Genomic DNA, 20,556 nt, shown 5'->3' with positions numbered 1-20,556 from the left:
TTACGGCGCGGTTCAGGTGTCCGCCGAGATGTGAGAGAGATACTGCGTCCTTTCCTTTCCCCAAAAAACCAGCGTTTTTTTTTTTAAGGTCTGCGGCTGCATCCCTTAGCAGGCCGGATGGAGAGGTGACGTAGGCCACTTTAGTCAGCTTATTAAGTAAAAAAAAGGCTTGTCGCTTCTATTACCACCTTCAATTTAATTTTTTTAAGTCGTTTCAGCTGCAGTTATGCAGTGTACCACAGAAGTGGCGGGATTGCAGAAAAACAAGTTCGCCACATGAATTCACGGCCCCGCCGCGGTGGCTCAGTGGTTAGGGCGCTCGACTACTGATCCGGCGTTCCCGGGTTCGGACCCGACCGCGGCGGCTGCGTTTTTTATGGAGGAAAAACGCTAAGGTGCCCGTGTGCTGTGCGATGTCAGTGCGCGTTAAAGATCCCCAGGTGGTCGAAATTATTCCGGAGCCCTCCACTACGGCACCTCTCTCTTCCTTTCTTCTTTCACTCCCTCCTTTACCCTTCCCTTACGGCGCGGTTCAGGTGTCCAACGATATATGAGACAGATACTGCGCCATTTCCTTTCCCTCCAAAAACCAATTAATAATAATAATTAATTAATTCACTGTAAATGATTTATGTATAGGCCCTTTTAAGAAATGTCCATGGCAGTTCTAGCCAACATCTCCTTCGAGGATCTCTAGGCCCCACTTCTTTGACCTAGAAGATTTTCACATAGTGGTGACGGCAGTTCAGGTAGTGAAAAAGACAGCGAAAGAATGTTTCCAAATGAAACTTTATTGGGGCTGACCTGCGCCCACAATCACTTGGCCGCGGCGAAAAGCAACAGGCGTACTCGGCGGTCGTCGAACATAATTAATGACCGCCGCTTTCGGCCGTGTTCACTTTAAAGCTGATAGCGAGCTTTCGAGATACGGCCTGCAAATCTACCGCAACAGTCTAGAACAGCGTAAAATCACCTCCGGCTGCATGCGATCAATCGAGATAAATCTGGTCGCGTCTAACATCACTAAATGAAGCGATAAAGCCGCGCGCCGGCAGCTTTTAAGAATGATCAAACAAACAGTACAAAGATTCGCGCAATTACTCTCCTCTCAATGAAGCGTCGACCCGATGCTTTAAAACAAATAATGTGACTAGAAAATGGACTCTGTACAATAAGCACCGAGAGTGGAAACACGGCGTCCTTTAGCGCGCATAATAGGGCTATAGACGGACGACATGGGCAACTTGTGGTCGTACGCGGCTTCGTTGGGATGCAGTTATTTCTTCATGGGCGACTTCATGGGGAAGTTGCGCTGAAGTTTGCGGTGCCGATTGCAGCGCCATAACACACTGCCTAGCGAGAAGAGCAAGCAGTTTTGAATAGTACTATTAGTACTCTTCCGCGCCACCTTCAGGCGCTTATTGGCGTGAGCCTCCGCGCTCTGTCGAAGGCGCACGTGCCGTGCGTCAGCTATCTGGGCTACGCCGAGAGAAGCTAGGCAATGAATGCTGTCAGCCAAACGCGGGTATCTAATCGCGCAGAATGTGTTCTCACGTTTGCAGCGGCCCAAACGGCGGACAAAAGCAGTTTAGAGTCACCGGACGGAACAATTTCAGTGCCACCTTGGCAGCGCAGGTTCCCCATGGTCCAGTTCACCTAGCCGACGAAGAACCTTGTACGGGGCTGAAATAGCGGCGCAGAAGATTTTCACCAAAGACTGTTGCAGAGTTCACAACCGCGGAAGCGTCTGCGATAGAGAAGATACGCGACGTTTCAGCTAAGGGCGCTGCGCACTCACAGGCCATGACGAGAAAGCAACGCAGAATTCGTGGTCTTTTCCACCACGTGACGTTCTCCTTGTATATCCGCCTTGATAGGCATAAAATCTTGAGAGCCGGAGATTCGAGCATCGAATTGGATTAAACCCAAGTGAACTTTAGTGTGAATTTCAAGCCCGCCACCGGGGCCTTGATTTTAATCCTGAAGCAGCTTCGGATTGGCGATCTCGAACCGCGGTGAGTGGGCCTGTACCCAACGCGACGATTGATGTCTGGTTGAGAAACGTGGCATGCAGGAAGGTGCGGGAGCTCTGCTTACAGCACACCCGCAATATCCCGTTTCTGTATTTTTGCTTAGCGCAAGATGGCGCAGGCTTAACGAGACTGCACCCCGACAAAAGTGAGGCGTCGAAAGCATTGAGGCCTCAGCATCAAAGTAGTAGTTCTTATTTGAACGATTCGATCACATCTTGCTACATGCCATCAAGGCTGGCTCATTACTACTATTTCTTTATATAAATACGTGAGCGCGTTTCTGCGCACGCGCAAAAGAAATTTTGTGCGCCCGCATGCTATGAGGATGCATGGACGAAGAGAAAGCTCTGGAGGAAGCATCACGTGACAATGGTGAAGCCTACTCGGAAGCACAGAGCATGCATGAGGCCCGCCTTATTCCGGGTCTCCGCTGCATCCAGTCAGCGTGAAGAGTAAAGTGTACAGGCGCCATCTCTAACGATGAACATGGGAGCGCGTGGCCAATATCCAATTGGCCAATCTAAACTCGCTGAATGAAGCAAAAGTAACGAAAAGCTTTGGAGGCATTCCGGCTTCTCTCCTCTCCTAGCGCGCCACCAGAAAATGGAGCCTCCCATTGGTCGAGGCGCCGTAGTCACGTGCTAGCGTGCACTTTTTTTTTTTGTTCTGCAGCAGACGCCGGCGCCATTCGTGTGGGTAGGAATCGCGCTGCGTTGTCTTCGTCTGCGACAGAGTTTTGGCGGGAAGCGTTTTCTTAGCTTTGACGGCGGCGATGCCGAACTTCTGTTGCGCTTATCGGGCGCAACAACCTAGGGGGCAGTGGGAAAGGTTTCTTGTGTCATTCCGCCCGTAAAAAGCAACGCGGCTCCCCGAAAGGTTTGGCTGCACAGTATCAGCCGGGCAAACTTTGATAATGGGCTGGAACCACGTCTCTGTGAGGTGAGTGGCCATTCTTCAGTTGTCAGTCGTGTTTTTTTTTCCTAGGAGGATTTGGTGTGACTGCAGTCTTCGCAGTAAATTTCGTTCGGCATGGTTGTAGATGGACTCGTCCGTTCGCGGGCGACGAAAGCAGCGCTTCTTGCTGTCTTAAGTACCATGAAACCGTTCAAGCTGCTGTCTCTGCTAGGTTCTGCAGTTGTAGCTTTCATGTTGCGCGCATTTCGTAGCGTACTGATCTTGTTGTAGTCGCACTCGTTCGCGGGATCGACTAGGTTTGATATGCGCATTACTGGACGGATTTGTTTTGTTGCAGTTTAACTCTTTCGCCTAGGAACTCTATTCTAAAGAGGTGGTTCTGGTTGCTTTAGCCTACTCTGTTCATGCTGCTCGCGGTGCAGGTCTAGCATTCATGGGGGTATGTGATAGTTTGCTTTAAAGTGCGCATGCGCCAAAGGCTATTTCATATCGAACCCTACCCGGCCAATTCTTTACGCGCGAGCGTGGACCAAACTGCTTATCAGCGCCTTATCACGGCGCGGAGCGGCGAAGCCGGCGAGATTAATCGCGTGCGCGCAAGTTTGCCCGCACAGCTATTGCCGTCTGCTAGGCTCTTCCCACTATCGCGACACAACCCCGGCTGTGTTCTCCTCTCCCACGGCTGATGACAGCGGCGTCATGGGGACGAAAAAGAGCATCGAACGACGGGGTGGGCAAATATGTGATAACGTTTTAGGCATGTCACTAGATTTTACTCGGCCGAAAAATCCCCTGCGAAGGCATCAGCGGTGACAACGCAGCTACGGTTGTGTATAACTTGCAATCGTCCCGTCGAGTTTTTTTCCACGAGCTGTCTAGCAGCAAGAAGAATGTCCCCACGGATCCAAGAAGTTGGTGCGAGAAAGGCAACAGTTAATAGGATTACTCAGACCTTCCATGATGAAGGCCGCATTGGAGACGCTCCCGGGTGTTTAAAGTGCAGGGCAACACAAGCGTAAGGTATGGCCATTGTTGCTGTAGCTGTTGCAGATCCCTTCATGACTGCGGGCACATTGCTGGCCGAAACGAGATAGCAGAGGCACGCATAGCTAGATCGCATTTTTTGCCAGCATTTAATGGGTGATTAGGCATATGAGGGAAAACTATAAACAAAACACCGCGGTGGCTCAGTAGTTACGACGCTCGGCTGCTGGCCCGAAAGATGCGGGTTCGATCCCGGCCACGGCGGTCGAATTTCGATGGAGGCGAGATTCTAGAGGCCCGTGTACTGTGCGATGTCAGTGCACGTTAAAGAACCCCGGGTCGTCGAAATTTCCGGAGCCCTGCGCTACGACGTCCCTCATAGCCTGAGTTGCTTTGGGACGTTAAACCCTATAAACTATAAACAAAACAAGCAAAAGAGGACAAATGCTGCGTTTTACGAAAAAGAAGGAAGACGCCTCTTTGGATGTTGATGCATAGTCAGGGACTTTATTGAGTCACTTTCTCCACCTTTCATGTGATGGCGTTTTCGTGAGTTCTAGCGCACTCGTGCTTAGTCAGGAAGGCACGAGATGGCCATCCGACTGAACAACCCCAGCCATGCGTCGGTGTAGTGACTCGTGTAGAGCTGGCACGAGGTTCGGGTCGGCTTTTATGCGATTCCCACTCCCTCTTGACGTCTTCCCAGAGTTGGACGGAAGTCGCATGATGCAGGCCCATTCTTGATAGATTTATCTTCATCACTCCCCACACATTCTCAGTTATATTGAGGTCGGCTTGTTGCGGCGGCCATGGGAGAGTCATGACGCCAGCTTGCTCTAGGTGAGCCTTCACAGATGGGGCAGTGCGGATAGGGGAAAGGTCTTGTTGCAGATAAAAGGAACCGTCCTTGAAAGAGCCATCAATCAAGCTGGGAAGGAGCTTCAGTGTACGCGTCCGAGCAGAAACAACCGGGAATCCGATAGATGGGCTTGAGCTCTTTCTTTGGTGACAACTCCCCAGACATTGACACTCCTCGGACCGCCCAATTTTACGACCTGGGTGCAGCTTGCGTCATAGCTACAAAAGTGAAAACAGTTAGTTTTAATACCTCACAGTGATACCACATTCTCACAGGCAAGCCACGGCGGTCGAATTTCGATGGAGGCCAACTTCTAGAGGCCCGTCTACTGTGCGATGTCAGTGCACGTTAAAGAACCCCAGGTGGTCGACATTTCCGGAGCCCTCCACTACGGCGTCCCTCATAGCCTGAGTCGCTTTGGGACGTTAAAACCCCTAAACCAACCAACCAACATTCTCGCAGGTACTGAATAAAACTCGACGGAGCGACCGCATTTTATACACAACCCTAGCTGCATTGTCACCAATGATGCCCTCCTAGTGAATTGTGCATCCGAGTAAAAGCTAGCGACATTTGCCCACCCTGTCGTTCGATGCTTTTTTTTTTTTCCATTACGCCGCTGTCATCAGCCGGGGGAGAGTGGAACACGGCAGGGGTTGTGTCGCGTTAGTGGGAAGAGCCTAGCAGACGACAATCGTAGCGTGGGCAAACCTGCGCGCGCGCGGTTCTTCTCGCCGGGGTTGTGTCACGTTAGCGGGAAGAGCCTAGCAGACGACAATCGTAGCGTGGGCAAACCTGCGCGCGCGAGGTTATTCTCGCGGGCTTCGCCGCTCCACGCAGTGATAAGGCGCTGACAAACAGTTTGGTCGACGCTCGCGCCGCACTTTTTAAGAATTGGCCGGGTGTACGCTCGCGTAACGTGCGCAGTTTCCCGAGTTCAGCGCGCGCGACTCTTGCGTACGTTCAAACATCGTTTCCAAAATGGCGGCTCTCTTCGAAGCAGGGCCCCTCGCCTCGCGAACTGAATTCGTCGTTGTTACTGCCGTTTTCTGTACGTTCGTCAGCCATAAATGGGCCTCTGGGCTTTCGCTTCGTCTCGTCTCGGCTGTAAGAAAACACAGGGATAATAAATTCGTTTTATTTTTTTATCATTCGGAGTGACGATTCGGCCGCTTCTAGTCCTAAGAGGAGCGTCGGTTTGTTGACAAAAATAGTCGACAAGAAAAGCTTCTCTCCGTTTCACAACTGTTGCTAGTGGCATCGTGAAATAAGAACTTGCAATCCTACCCGACCCGACGCGGTGGCTCAGTGGTTAGCGCGCTCGGCTACTGATCCGGAGTTCCCGGGTTCGAACCCGACCGCGGCGGCTGCGTTTTTATGGAGGAAAAAACGCTAAGGCGCCCGTGTGCTGTGCGATGTCAGTGCACGTTAAAGATCCCCAGGTGGTCGAAATTATTCCGGAGCCCTCCACTACGGCACCTCTCTCTTCATTTCTTGTTTCACTCTCTCCTTTATCCCTTCCCTTCCGGCGCGGTTCAGGTGTCCAACGATATATGAGACAGATACTGCGCCATTTCCTTTCCCCCAAAACCAATTATTATTATTGGAGCGATCAATTGGTGGGCTGATGCGGAGGGGAGGAGGCAGCATTCTTCTTTTACTCGCCAATCAATTCCAGTTCTGATTCCACGTGGAATTATTGGTATGTACCAATTGCGTCTCCCACTGTTGGATCTCCGGTTGTTGTTGTTTATTTAATTTCGGCTGTGGTACCTACTCAAAGTGTTTCACATGGGTACATCTCGGCAGGTCCTCATAGCAGAGGTGCAGCGGTTAAACGATGCACCACTACCCCCGCAGGTGGTTGTTTCAAACACGGCCACCGGTGGGGCTTGTAAAACACAGGCGGCTCATCGCAAGCAGTGCGAAGAAGGAATAGGTCCCGAAAGCCTCAATTTTGCGCAGATAGTTTTTCGGGAGGCTGTCTTTCTTGCACGGCTTCCTGTGGTCTGAGTCATTTTCTTCTCAGTCATTGTAATTTTTGATAAGTCATTCTTAGTCCGGCGTCTCTCTCTTGTCAGTAAAGCAGCTGAATGGGCTAGTTGGTTTTGCATCTTGTCCCTTCTTTCTGTCTGTGTCTGCTTGTGCGCTGTTTTTTCACCAAGTCTCTCTCTTCTCTACCACAAGTGAAGAAGGGAAAGGGGACAGTGGCAGGAGAGACAAATTCCCCGAAACACCACCTGCCATGATTGGCAGGGTGTGGCTTCACACACACTCCGACCTCGGATATGTTTCCGTCGTAATAGCCCTCCTAATGTTCTCGCATTAAAATAAATTATTGTTTTTTACTGCATTGTTGTTTGCTGGTTTGAGGTGTTACAACGAAAACTAATTTTGAAAGCGCTCACCTAATTCAGAAAATCGGTTTTCAGTTAATTGAAAGCATGTCGAAATTTTTATTCGGCTTCATTATACTTCAGACAGCATGGAATATTTACTGTGTAGGGAACCTCATGGAGAACGGTTGCAAGGACATAGATTTCGTGAATTTCGAGCAGACGAAACATCTCGTCTCACCGGAAGTATAGTTTCGCGCGTCACCGCCCTTCATGCGCAGTTACACGGATCGAGCTTATCGAACATTTGGAACCGAACATCTTGGAACGCCAGCGTTCTGTGTGAATTCTACCAAATGTAATTGTGTTTAGGAATACGACAGCCTCTAAGTTTCCAGTATAAGTATGCCACCTTACCATAGGCACAAAAAGTTTATTGATAGACTTTAGTTTATTATGTGCTTTCCCCCCTCCTTGCAGCATAACTTATGTGCAGAGGTGGATTTCACGTTCCTCTAAACGACTAATTTCGAAGAAATCTCTAAAGCTTAAATATCACCCTGTAAACTCTAATGAGAGTATACCTCCGTCCCACAAACACCTATCCCGGGAGACCCCTACCTTCTCCGACAAGTTGAGACCCTCATGTATCCTAATCTCCGTCGCCTTCAGCCAACACTATATACATAGATGCATTTATTTGGCGTGGCTACACCCCTACTTTCACCCATATCAGATGCTAACTCCACCACTAGCTGCAACAACCTCCGCCTCTTCATCTATATCACATGGACATGTCCTCACAAATCCAACCACCTTTAGCCGCCTGATGCGGCCTTGGAGCAGTACTAGGACATGAAGCGTCTCCCTGGGAGACCAGGAGGCCCTGCTCTCCATCGCCAAGAAGTCAGCAGAAGCCACAGGGGCCCTGGGCTAAGGGCCCCATCTGCAATAGCTCCATTCACCGCTTATGCCAACAAATGTTTATTAATTGATTTATTCATTAATTCATTCAGGCTTATGTAGCCTTAAATTACTCAACGACACAGCAATAGCGCGCGCAGAAATAGCCATCAATCAATCAATAAGTTATACACATCTTGTTGCAACGGCAGTCGAAAGGCGGCGAGCCCGCAGCTCCCGATCAGAAGTTCCGCTGTTCGATTATCCGCCGGTATAATAATAATAATAATTGTTTTTTTGGGGAAAGGAAATGGCGCAGTATCTGTCTCATAAATCGTTGGACACCTGAACCGCGCCGTAAGGGAAGGGATAAGGGAGGGAGTGAAAGAAGAAAGGAAGAGATAGGTGCCGCAGTGGAGGTCTCCGGGATAATTTCGACCACCTGGGGATCTTTAACGTTCACTGACATCGCACAGCACACGGGCGCCTTAGCGTTTTTCCTCCATAAAACCGCAGCCGCCGCGGTCGGGTTCGAACCCGGGAACTCCGGATCAGTAGTCGAGCGCCCTAACCACTGAGCCACCGCGGCTGGGCAACCCGCTGTGATGCCATTTCCCTTTTCATGGCATCCCAGCGAGTCCACATCGGACGACGGACACATGCATTATAGCATCGCTAAACGTTGGTGTCATGTATGGTAAACATTTCAAACAACCTTTTGTTTTCCAGTTTTTTGTAAATCGAGGCCTTGGAAACCGCAGCGCAGTCGTCGCAGTTATGACTTGGTGCCCTTGCTCTTTTGGTGTCGGCATTTGAAACTGCGTCGTCAAAACGGCAGCTCTCGCTTTTTTTTAAGGTGTATCGCGTAGTCCATTGTCCGGCATGTCCTTCATCATCGACACAACGTCCGCGTGTTCGCTTAGCGAAGAAATCCTGGTCTAATCGCTGAAGGGCGCTGTAGACAATGCACAACGGAACCGCCCACTCACGCTATCGCGGAGAACTCACGCCTCCTCAATGGCGTCAGTTGCGTAACTCCCCATAATGTGCATGTTTCAACACCCTGTACTGTGCCAAGTCTAATACAGCGATTAGCAGATTATCACGCCATCTATGGATTTTGTGATAACTGCTCAGTGCTGTTCAGAACACTGTTATGGTAAGCAAACAAGAAATGCAAGGCGCTGCCGTCAGCTCACAGCCCATTCATAGGTGGCACCACTATCTGCTAAACTTCAGGCACCAGCTGCAGGTTATGCCCAGATTTTGATTCAGAGTTTCGTGTCTGGTAAAATCAAGGAACGTGAAAAAAGCAGGCACATTGCGTCACAACCCGCTGTCACCCTCGACGCCCTGTCACCTCGACCTTACCACCGAGTCACTTCAGTCAGTGACTCCCGTGTGGACAAAAGTAGGTCGTGGCCCCAGGCTTGTGTCCACGCAGGAGTCGCTGATAGAGATCGCGATGCATCCGTACCCGATAGACCTGGAGCTCACGTATAAAAGGCCGAACAATAGACTGCGCCTGTATTCACATGTCAAGACGCGGATAACACACAGCCATGCAACGCTTACTGCTGGGCCTCGTTTTGGCTGCCGGTAAGTTTTAATTTCCGCTCACTTTGCCGACTTGAAATTATACGTCCATGCCATGTTTCTAAGAGTGAATAGGCTTTCGGCGACAGTATAAGTATAATGTGCAGGTAGTTTGATTATAGCCTACGAATATTTCCATTAACTTCGTCAGACGTAACCTAACTGTTTGCGAATAATCCCGCTCAGGTGCGAAAGACTACGTTGCTGTTCAAGGCTGTTCACGGCAGTGTACACGCTTTATCTAGAAGATTCTGCGCCAAGCTTTAATAGAGCTCGGCGAACAGCCTCGGTACGTCATTCTGATAGCGACAGAATTCAAATGTGCTTGTCGGTATCGCCGCCGCCTGGTTTCATTGCTTCTTTTGCGGGCACAGCTTCTCCCAATGCGCCATTAGTTTCGCGTTCTACGTCAGCCTGCTTGCCTGCCTTCAACGCCTAATTTCCGCGTCATTGACACGTGACATGCTGCGGACGTTGGCCTTTTCCATTTTATACAAACTTGCAAAAAGGCAGAATCCGCCTTTTTCACGGGGTGTGGCGTCCTCTAGGTTGGCGTCAAAAACCTTTTTATTATTGGTTAAAAACAAGCGCACATGGGAGATGGAGGCTCGATCCGGTTCCACGAGCCGCCAAGTGCGCCTGCGAAGTGGCAGGTGGTGTGTTTGACAGCTGCCGTCATCTGTCGCGTGCGCCTGTCACTAACATTAACTGCGCATGGCAGTAGGAGCTGGCAGTTTGTTTTCAACCAGTGGAGCTGGAGGAGGAGAGGCGCGCATGCGCAGAGAGGACGTATGAAAAACCCGGATTCGAGTCGTGTCAGTGGTATGTACAGTCTTTGCCGAAAGTATTCAGACAACGGCGTTTGCATTCAAGCCGTACAGTGGAGCTCTCACAAACCTCTAAGGGCCAAAAGGCCTTGTATCGTGAGGACGAGGGTCTTCCTTAGCTTACACGGATTTAGAGGTGAAGGGATGCCATACGTTCTCTGTAATACACGGCTCAGAAAAAAAAAACCATAACCTTGATTACTCTTGACAAAGAGAATACACACTCCCGTGAAACCGTGCTACCTTGGATAACTTCGTCTTACGGCATTTAACGATCTATTTTACTTTTTACTTCTGTAATATGAATTCGACATAAACACCGGCTAACAGCATATGCTACACCGGTAGAAGAAAATTCAGGGGCATTCAAATTTCCCTATAGGTTCCAACGTTTTCAGGGTGAGGAACGCGACTGCTTGAGGAAGGATTTGAATTAGAGACGTGTCAGCTCAGTAAAGTTGAAAGAGATTGTCAGTGTTGGCAGTAAATACTGAACGAATAAATGAGATGCCGAAATTAATGGCCTTCCTTGCAGACCGTCCAAGTGACATCTTAGTACCGCCTATTAAAGAAAACAAGAACGCTGTGATGATGACAAGGATTAGACCTGTTGCAAGGAGTGAATGAAATTAAAAATTGTAAATTTTGGGGTGTAATGTCCCGAAGCGACATATATTGGCTATGAGGTACGCCGAAGAGGATGGCTCCGGGTTTATAGACCACCTGAGGTTTTTTAACGTGCGCTGACATCGCACAGCACACGGAAGTTTTCGCATTTCGCCTCTATCGAAATACGGCCGGCGTTGCCGGGAATGAACCCGCGACCTTGGCATCAGCAGCTGAAGTAACGGAATGTTTAGACAGACGACACGAAAGACAAAAGTGTACAGAGAACATGGGCGTTGTATTTATCTGAAGCCGATTCTTTTCGATGGTCAGCTTAGAATAAGCTGTAACAAAATCTGCATTCAAAAAAGTAAAGATATACTGCTAAAAGACAGACCGCGAGCAGCGTCTACCGGCTGCGTGGCACTTAGCTGCACACAGAAAAAAAAACGCCTTCATACTTCGTTAATCACATGTCGAAAGACGAAGCAAACGGCGAGACCATTTGTTCTTGCGTGGTTGTAAGCGAATAGCGCTGTACAGGGAAAGAACAAAGGCCTGTGTTATCTACTATTGGAATTCTTGTCAAACGTCTTTTGCGCTGTTATCTTAAAGCGATGCAATACCGATTCGGCTCACCTCTTCTGCCTTCACGCGAACCCGGAAGTGTATATAGATGTCGCTATCACCTCTTCCTCACACGGAGCAGTAGAAATTCCGGGAGTTTTTCATTTTGTGAAATCCTCTCGTCGACCTAATTCAGCATCATCAGCCTGACTACGCCCCCTGCAGGGCAAAGGCCTCGCTCGTATCTCTCCGATTAAGCCAGTCCTGTGCCAGCTGCGGCCGCCTTATCCCCGCAGAAGTTCCTAATCTCATCCGCCCATCTAACTTACTGCCGCCCCCTGCTACGCTTGCCTTTGCTTAGAATCCAGTCCGTTACCCTTGATGAACCTCAGTTACCTTGCCTTCGCATTACATGCCCTGCCCAAGCCCATTTTTTTTTCTTGATTTCGAGCAGGGCTCCATTAACTCGCGTTTGTTCCCTGACCCTTTCTTCTCTATTCCTGTCTGTCAACGTTACACCCATATTTTAAGGTCACTGGCGTCGCGCTGTTACCTCTAAATTGGAGGTGCGGCATGACGTCATGCCATGACTCGCCACAGTTGCGCCGCTCACCTCGCCGCCGCTCCGACCGCCGGCGCAGCGGATTTCGCCGCTCCGCAGACCACGTGACTCGATCGCCCTATATATCCCGCCCTTGGGCGCCAGCTGCACGCGCCACTTGTTTGCGCTGCCTGCATCCGCGACCAAAAAGTAGTGCGTTCCTTGTGCTGAACGAAACATAGTCAATGCTTTGCCTGCAGGCTTATTACATGACATCATGAGCTTGATTAAATGCACTCTTATTGCTGACGACATGCTGTCGCTTTCTAGTGCCTTAGACCACTAGACAGAACAGGTGCGGAGTAACACGGCTCCCTTTATTTTTCTGTGCGGACTACTTCCGCACCTTTCATAGCGTTGCATCTGATGTATGGAACGGAGTATTAGTACAACAGAGTTAAACCACGGGTAATTTTTTCTTTCCCATATATCTTGCTGCGCTGTCTTCAATTTAAATTGAACGCTTTTCGTTATAATCTATGTTTCGGCCCCATAGATGAGTACCGGTAAGATGGCTGGTTGGACACGGGTATGGTCGAGTCTATTTGACGGATGACAAATCGCGGCCGATTCGTGGTATCTTTCGCAGTTATGGCTTCCTCCAAAGCTCAGCACTTGGCGACAGTCTCGCTTCGCAAAGGAGTAAACTTGCAGATTGGCGGCCGCCTCTCCGGTGTGGTGGAGACTCCGGGATTCTCGACGGGCCGGAGGGCGGACCACGAATTCCGGGGCGCGGTTACGATCCAAGCGCCGAGGAGGTACAATGTATGTAGTTCCTCACCTTTACAGATAAGAATCACAGACAAAGCACTGCAGAGAGCGTTCGTATATGCGGTTCTTTTCCGACTACTTATTTATTGTATTTTTTGCCCTTTGACTTTAGGAATCAACTCGCCTAGATCTCAGCTTTAAAGAAGAGGTTCGCGTATGCAGATAACTGGGGGTGTGCACGTAATACTGATTACAAAAAACAAAAAATGGCTGGAGATTTAGCATTTCTAAGCACGAAGTATTGTGTAAAAGCACATTTTTTACAGCGATAGCTGTTAGGTGCTCGTCCCTGGCTTACGCGTCGGCGTAACCGGTGGGTGCGCTGGGCACGGCGCGAGAGCGCACTGTTGAACTGTTGCGCCTCCGCGGGTTCGAATCCCATTTGGGTATTTATTTTATTTATTTTTATTCATTTATTTCACTTGGCACAAACCACAACCACCACAAGCATGAAAACATCGCAAGATCTTGCTTAGGGTTTACCCATCGGAATAGTGCTTTCACACCAAATCAGAAGAGTAGTGTAAGGTTGTTATCGCCGACTGTAATACGTTTTAATTAAGACGGAGTAAAAAAAGAAAATCTTCACGAATACGTGTTCATTGTAATGTATTTCGTGAAATTCCACAACGTGCAATACGTTTAAATCAAGGTCGCAATTTGCGCATTAACATCTACACCAGAGCTTTCATATGGCTGCAATGCAAGGTTACACCGTCAGCTGAAAATATTTGCTGGAAAAAGATTATATATATATATATATATATATATATATATATATATATATATATATATATATATATATATATATATATATATATATATATATATATATATGTGTGTGTGTGTGTTGGTCAAATGTTAAGTCAGATGTTTCCCCTAAACATTTGACCAACACTGTTCCCACTTCGAGTTATTGATCAATTCGCTCTCACCCTACGATAAGCTTGCCGTCCCGGTAAGCTCAGTTGGTAGAGCGACTACTCCGGTGTAGCGGTGGTCTCGGGTTCGAACCCCTGAGCAGGACGAATTTTTCTTTAACTGCGAAGTTTCTGGGAAAGCTGTACAGCTTTCCTTTGCAGCCGTATGGCTGCGCTTGGGTGGACGCCAATGAGTAATTACTCCCTTATTAATTATACTGCGAGTAATATCGTTTATTCATTCTTATTTTTCGTCTTGTTCTTTGGCAGAGTGCGCGTGAGGTCATCATACCGTCACTAGTGATGTCGTTGTGTTCCAACGACTCAGCGTTGTGCGTTGTCGTGACGTCATGCGCGACGTCATTTCATTCCTGCTAATCAGCGTGAGGCGTTGCAGTGACGTCATGTGAGACGCCATTGCCTGCTGATCAATCAGTGTGGTGCGGCGTTACGCCAAAGACGCTGACGCCGCATAACAGGGAAACGGACCGTCAACAGCTATCGCTGTAAAAGTTTGACAGAAAAAATTGGCAGTGGCTTAGCTCGGCTATGCCAGGATATACGTAGCGAAAGTTAAGGCATAGCTTGGTTAGCCTTGGCCACGGAGGAAGACTATAAGAGTGGAAACTCCGCCGTCTGCGGCGACCAGAAAAGGTCACAAGCCCGCGGTGCCACTATCCTGCTGGCGGCGCCTGGCGGCCTGGAAAGAAACTACTGAAATACAACGTCACGGCGTGCCCGCTGAAGCAAACACCCGTTTCGTCTGCTTGTCGTCTGCTTTGAGCGCGCGCTGCCGGAGAGCCCGCCGGAGCCGCCTGCCCGGGCGCTGCAAGGCGCCGCAAGGCGCCGCCACTGCATGCGCCGCCACTGCATGCGCCCCCGTCGCCGCACACAATTGTGACTTTATCAGGTCGCCTGCGCTTGCTCGCGCAGACGGGAGTTTCACCTCCTGTATAGTCTTGCTCCGTGGCCTTGGCTAACCTTGATTGCAAGTCCAGGTTAGTCTGCCTAGTTGTTGTCACGTGGTTAGTCACGCCGTTGGTCACGTGACCAGTCACGTGGTTGGTCACGTGGTGCGGTGCGAGCACGGCGAAACTGCGAGTTCGTGGCCAATGTAGCTTTCGCTACAATAACAAGGAACAAGTAAATGCGAATGGAAGACCACTTTTGAACCTATACATACAGGGGCGTGAAGTTGATAGAAATAGTAACTCGAATGAAATGTCTGTGACACAGCTATGGCTTGAAGAGACGGTTCTTAGAATTGCATGTCTCCTGTTCGTTCCTGCTGCAGAGGATACGCCTGGACTTCGAAGCCTTCGACCTGGAGACGAGCTCCCAGTGCAGCACCGACATCGTCCTGATCAGGGAGTCCGGGGTGCGTCCCTCTTTGTACCTTTCGCGCGCATGCGCAGTGTGAAACCCGAGGGCGGCGAAAAACGTGTGCTCCTCTGTTACCGGCCCGGCCACGCCAGATGTGGTGCAACGCGGCGCACGCACTTGGATCTCTCGAAGCGCGTGAAAAGGAATACATGGCCGCAATCCTCAGCTGCACCCCTTCGAATCTTGTGATCCACACTGTGATCATTCCCGCCCGACGCGTCCCTCCGTGATTCTTTGAGATTGCACTATTGTGACAATGGATTATGATCAGTGTTGTACTTTTCGCCCTCGGGTCTATTCTTTGCGCTGTTCTGTCTTTGTCGCGTACTATGGCTGCTACAGCTCAACGATGCATTGCAGAGACGATCGGTCAGTGGATAGTGAGAGGGAAGTGGTCTGGTATAATATAAAGTTTAGTAACGGAATGCTTTCTCTATCTTTCGCCGCCGCGGTGGCTCAGTGGTTATGGCGCTCGGCTGCTGGCCAGAAAGACGCGGGTTCGATCCCGGCCGCGGCGGTCGAATTTCGATGGAGGCGAAATTCTAGAGGCCCGTGTGCTGTGCGTTGTCAGTGCACGTTAAAGAACCTCAGGTGGTCGAAATTTCCGGAGCCTTTCACTACGGCCTCCCTCGTAGCTTGAGTCGCTTTGGGATGTTAAAACCCCCATAAACCATAAATCTCTTTCCTTCAACTCTTTCTAGGTCCTCCACCCTGCATAGTGGCAGGTTCCTCTTGGCGCTGCTTTAGAGAGTGATGAAGGGCGCAGTGAATTAAACTGGACTACAATCGAAACCTTTGCTTTTGTTATTTCGACCTTAGAAATTAGAAGAAAGATGTGGTATATGCAACTTATGACGGCGTTTCTTTTTTAACAATTCCCCCCACCCCGATTCATTCGTTTTCTTCACTGCCGTTAGTTACCGTTAGTTTTACAATATTGGTATCCAATTCTTTAAGATTCTCCATCATCAGTTCGCGCTAAGCATATTTTCTCCCGGCACGATCATAAGCAACATCGTCACACGTTTTGCGCTGCGTGATAACTTTTACCTAAAGTCAGAACTAACTACGAGAAACAATGCCTTCATTTTTCATCCATATCATTTTGGAATTCTTTGAACTTAGACATCAAACAAACTAATACGCTTTCGTTGTTCAAGGTCAAATTAAAGCTTTTCCTTTTTAATGTGTGATTTTTCTTTTTTGTCTTTGATCCTATGTATCGCGGCTTCTGTGAGTGTTTTATTGTACATTCTCCTGCATTATATATTTCGGTGCTCAGATTACACTATGTATCTCTGTTCATTCTCGGCGTCGCTAATTAATGTGTTGTGTATTTTCTATTTTGTTACTTATTAAAATTTATTGTCATGGGAGGTCCCACCCGCGGTCTTGTACTATGGGACCTCTCGCTTTATACGCTTGTAACTTTGTTTGGATTCATTAATAACCTCTAAACTTTAACTTCAACCCTAGCGCCTTTTGATAAAGGAGCATGAGACTCAGACTGCATGCTCGCTAGCTGCCTTGACAGCATATGCGGCTGCTTAGCCGCCTATGACGTCGAGGGTTGGAGGGGCTCAATATAATGAATCGGAGGAAGAAATGTTAACAAAAATACGACCCCTTGTGTCTCCTGATGACGTCTTTGACTTCAGCAAGTCATATATCCTTCGTCCTGGCATGCGCGACAGGCTGATGTTAACTTTATGCAACGGCTGATCTACGCAGCTTTTGTGCGCTCGCAGCGTCGGTTGTCTGTTCTTCCGTGTCGTCCTTCTTCCCTCTATCACCCTTAAGCTGAGCGTCAACTAGCCTGAGAGCAAACCTCTACAAAGTCAGTCTCGTACATAATGGGCTCACCCGCCGCGGTGGCTCAGTGGTTAGGGCGCTCGACTACTGATCCGGAGTTCCCGGGTTCGAACCCGACCGCGGCGGCTGCGTTTTTATGGAGGAAAAACACAAAGGCGCCCGTGTGCTGTGCGATGTCAGCTCACGTTAAAGATCCCCAGGTGGTCGAAATTATTCCGGAGCCCTCCACTACGGCACCTCTCTCTTCCCTTCTTCTTTCACTCCCTCCCTTATCCCTTCCTTGACAGCGTGGTTCAGGTGTCCAATGATATATGAGACAGATACTGCGCCATTTCCTTTCCCCCAAAACCAATTATTATTATTACAACGGGCTCGTCTATGGCCCTGCATATCTGGACCCATGTTGTATTGAATTTTCTCTGTGGCATCTTGATTTTCGCATTACGAAACTATAGGCTTCTGCATTCACTGCGGGGTAGTGTTGTCTTCTTATTCGTCTCTTCCTACGCCCTTGAACACAGTACGCTCTTCTTGCTAGAGTCCGGACAAGCCCGAAAATACACTTTAATGGCGACCGCTGACGCCGCTTCCTAAATACAAAAAAAAAATCCCTTGTCGCCAAATACATTCCTTCTTTCTCTCTCTCAGTCGACTGTGACAACCATGTGCTCCGACGTGCTGCCCAAACCGTACCTGAGCGTCTCTCGAGAAGTGACCATCGTCTTCCTCACCGACAAGATGAAGAGTAGCCGTGGGTTCAGGTTCCGTTTCTCCGCCACCAACGACGCCGGTGGGTGCACCATGTTCGACGCTTTCTTCCTTTCGACTCTAACGGGTTGCCATAGTTTAGTAATTCGTTATGATTAGGAGAACTGCCTAAGTTATGAGAGACGAAAATACAGATCCTGGCGTTGCGTTCGCGCCGAGCGTTTCGCGATCTCATGCAGTTTCTGACGCAAGAACAGCGCCATAAACACGGACAGCCTTGTATTAACTGTTCCGCGTACAACACTGGCGTTTGAGCAAAATGACGGGACCACTGAAAAAAAAGCTGTATGATGCAGTAACCTCACTGGCTTTGTCACACAATTTGTACGGCATTGCATGACATTTGTATGCTTCGTGTATGATATTGTAAGAATGAATGACATTTGTATGGAATTGGAATGAAATTATGTGATAACTGTATGACATTTTTGTGACAAACCGAATGAGGTTATTGCATCGTGATTTTTTCACTAGGGAGAGAGGCGAGTTTTTAGCTCTCTGTTCGGCTGTTAGGCAGCCACGCTTGCATGCATACTGTACACTTATTCATAGCGTGGTCTACGTAATCTTACTGTGTAGCCTGGTCTGCGCAGGCGTACTAAGTAACCTGGTACTTCGTAACGCTGCCCGTAAAGGCTGTTTCAAATTAAAGCTACTGAGAGAATCTAGCGACTTAGCAGCGAGGCAAAAAATGACCAACTTGTAGGGACCACGTTGCTCTGGCCGCTCTAGCCGCCGCAGGTGCTCGAAACAGGTTTTTGCGGCGCGGCGATAAAAATCGCGGCGCGTTTTCGCTTGAATGCAAAACAGGCGTAAGGTCCAGAATGTGAACAGCGATGAATCCACTTTTCAAATCCACTTAGCTGGCTTTGAGATGTTTATTCCTGCGATGAGAAAAAAAAAAGCCTCATGCAAAAGAATGCGTGCAGAGATATGGGTTCAGTTTATGGTTTCGCATTGTGTTCATGTGCAGACCTCTGCAGCAGCACCTTGCAGTTCCAATGCGGCACGGCGGAATGCATTCCAAGGAACCAGGTTTGCAATGGACGGTTCGACTGCCCGGACGGTTCGGACGAGAAATTCTGCAGTAAGCAGCTTCACGTTGAGTCCCTGTAGTGGCGAGCTCTAATAGAGTGCAGCCAAAGTTGGCCCATAAGAGCACATGCCTTCAATTTGAAGGACAGCCGCAAGTGCGCGGTATGTCCGGAGTAGCTCGCATGCGCATGTTCCTTCTGAAGTTACTGAAATGAGCGAGTAATTACTCATTAGCACCCACCCAAGCTCAGGCGTAAGGCTGCGTAAGAAACCTACCTTGCGGGTTTTCCCTGAACTCGATGCGTTTTAACATTTATGTTGACTGTTAATGAATCGACTGCCATAAAAATTGCCGAGAACCCTTGTTAAAGGTGCTCTTCATCTGGTCAGTTCAACATGTCTTCCGGCTTTAAAGGCGCAAAGAACAGATAACCAGCCTTTGTTTCCATATTTCACGTAACTACCCAAGTTTCTGAATCGTTCATGCCGTGCATGTGGTATGGTGGCAAGGGGCAGGCCGCAAGTGGCATGTTGAAAGGACTCTGTAGCTAATGGCCGATTCACACGACGGACTGTTCGCCCGCGGCCCGCGCATCATGTGTTCGTGCGTCAACAAATCGAGAGGCGTGCCGTCGGCCCGCGGACTGGACAACCAGGGAAGTTCCAAGTGCCTCTCCCCTCGCGGGAATTAGCGGCGGCCCGCGAAGATGCGCGCGCCAGCTCTGGCAACCACCGCTCTTGCCAGGATTTCGGCTGCCGCATTTCACTGAGTGGCGTTGAGCTGGCGCGCTGTTTTGACAAGCTGCACTGCGTTCACTACCGTAACGAAGTGATCGACTCGGCTAGCAAGACGGCCCAGGCCATTGAGGAATTGGACAATGGGCCGCACTGGCACCATTCAATCGCAGTCATGTTTCGGAAGGAAAAACCTGTTTGACCAGCGTTGTCAAACGCTTTAAAATAATCTGGCAACAGTGGTACACCCAGCGCGTCGTCTGCTCTTTTGGTCCGTCGCATCCGCTTGACGTCGTCGGATCGCAGGCCAGTTTTTAGTGGCGCATGAACACGTGATGCGCGGGCCGCGGGCGAACGGACTGTCGTGTGAATCCGCCATAACTAGAAGTTGACCGCGTGCGTTCCGCAGGGGTCGACCGCTGGTCCCAGCAGCTGGTGAAGAATACGACGTGCGGCACCCCCGCCGTGGAGCCGTCCGTCGAGGTGGCGGACCGTATCGTCGGAGGCGAAGAGGCAGTGCCGCACAGCTGGCCGTGGCAGGTACGCCGACAGGGACGCCACCTATCGGCGTTGTCAGGAGACAAGAGTATATAGCTGATACCTGGCAGTACAGTTTTCGTCAAAAGTGTAGCCCAAGGGGATTGCTCCTAAGCAAACATTTTGGGTGCTCTTGCAGAATCAGTAGAAGCAACAACTTCCAGAGGGCCGAGAACCATATCTTCTGTCATTTTCAGGAAACTTGCAACGCTGGCAGTGCGCAACGCACCGCATAGCATGACCATGATGTAAATCGTTTGGAGCTACTGACGTAACCTTTATTTGTCCCCTGAGTCGGTGGCGCTTGTTGCCTCTCACATTTGGCTCGGCACATAGATTCCTCTTTAGTTCGGAGGTAGATTATCGTA

At 49.4% G+C, this 20,556-nt stretch overlaps 1 protein-coding gene across 3 annotated transcripts in view; it reads left to right on the top strand.

Annotated features, from left to right (window-relative positions):
* Window positions 1–2,500: 2,500 nt before the first annotated feature.
* The window catches only part of LOC144111199 (chymotrypsinogen A-like), a 24,427-nt gene continuing 6,371 nt past the window's right edge, over window positions 2,501–20,556 (top strand). The window contains exons 1-6 of one of the 3 annotated variants that reach the window (XM_077644393.1): window positions 2,501–2,972; window positions 12,817–12,992; window positions 15,213–15,296; window positions 17,762–17,903; window positions 18,855–18,968; window positions 20,061–20,191. In XM_077644393.1, the coding sequence (XP_077500519.1) occupies window positions 12,819–12,992; window positions 15,213–15,296; window positions 17,762–17,903; window positions 18,855–18,968; window positions 20,061–20,191 (645 nt within the window). In that variant the 5' untranslated portion in view covers window positions 2,501–2,972; window positions 12,817–12,818. Of the gene's footprint in view, window positions 2,973–9,481; window positions 9,630–12,816; window positions 12,993–15,212; window positions 15,297–17,761; window positions 17,904–18,854; window positions 18,969–20,060; window positions 20,192–20,556 lie in introns of those variants that run through there. The other 2 variants (XM_077644392.1, XM_077644394.1) reach the window with 2 other exon arrangements.

Source organism: Amblyomma americanum, chromosome 11 (assembly GCF_052857255.1).
Source record: "Amblyomma americanum isolate KBUSLIRL-KWMA chromosome 11, ASM5285725v1, whole genome shotgun sequence".
Taxonomy (NCBI): Eukaryota; Metazoa; Arthropoda; class Arachnida; order Ixodida; family Ixodidae; genus Amblyomma; species Amblyomma americanum.
Note: the sequence above shows the minus strand (reverse complement) of the source record. Positions and strands in the feature narration are given on the sequence as shown.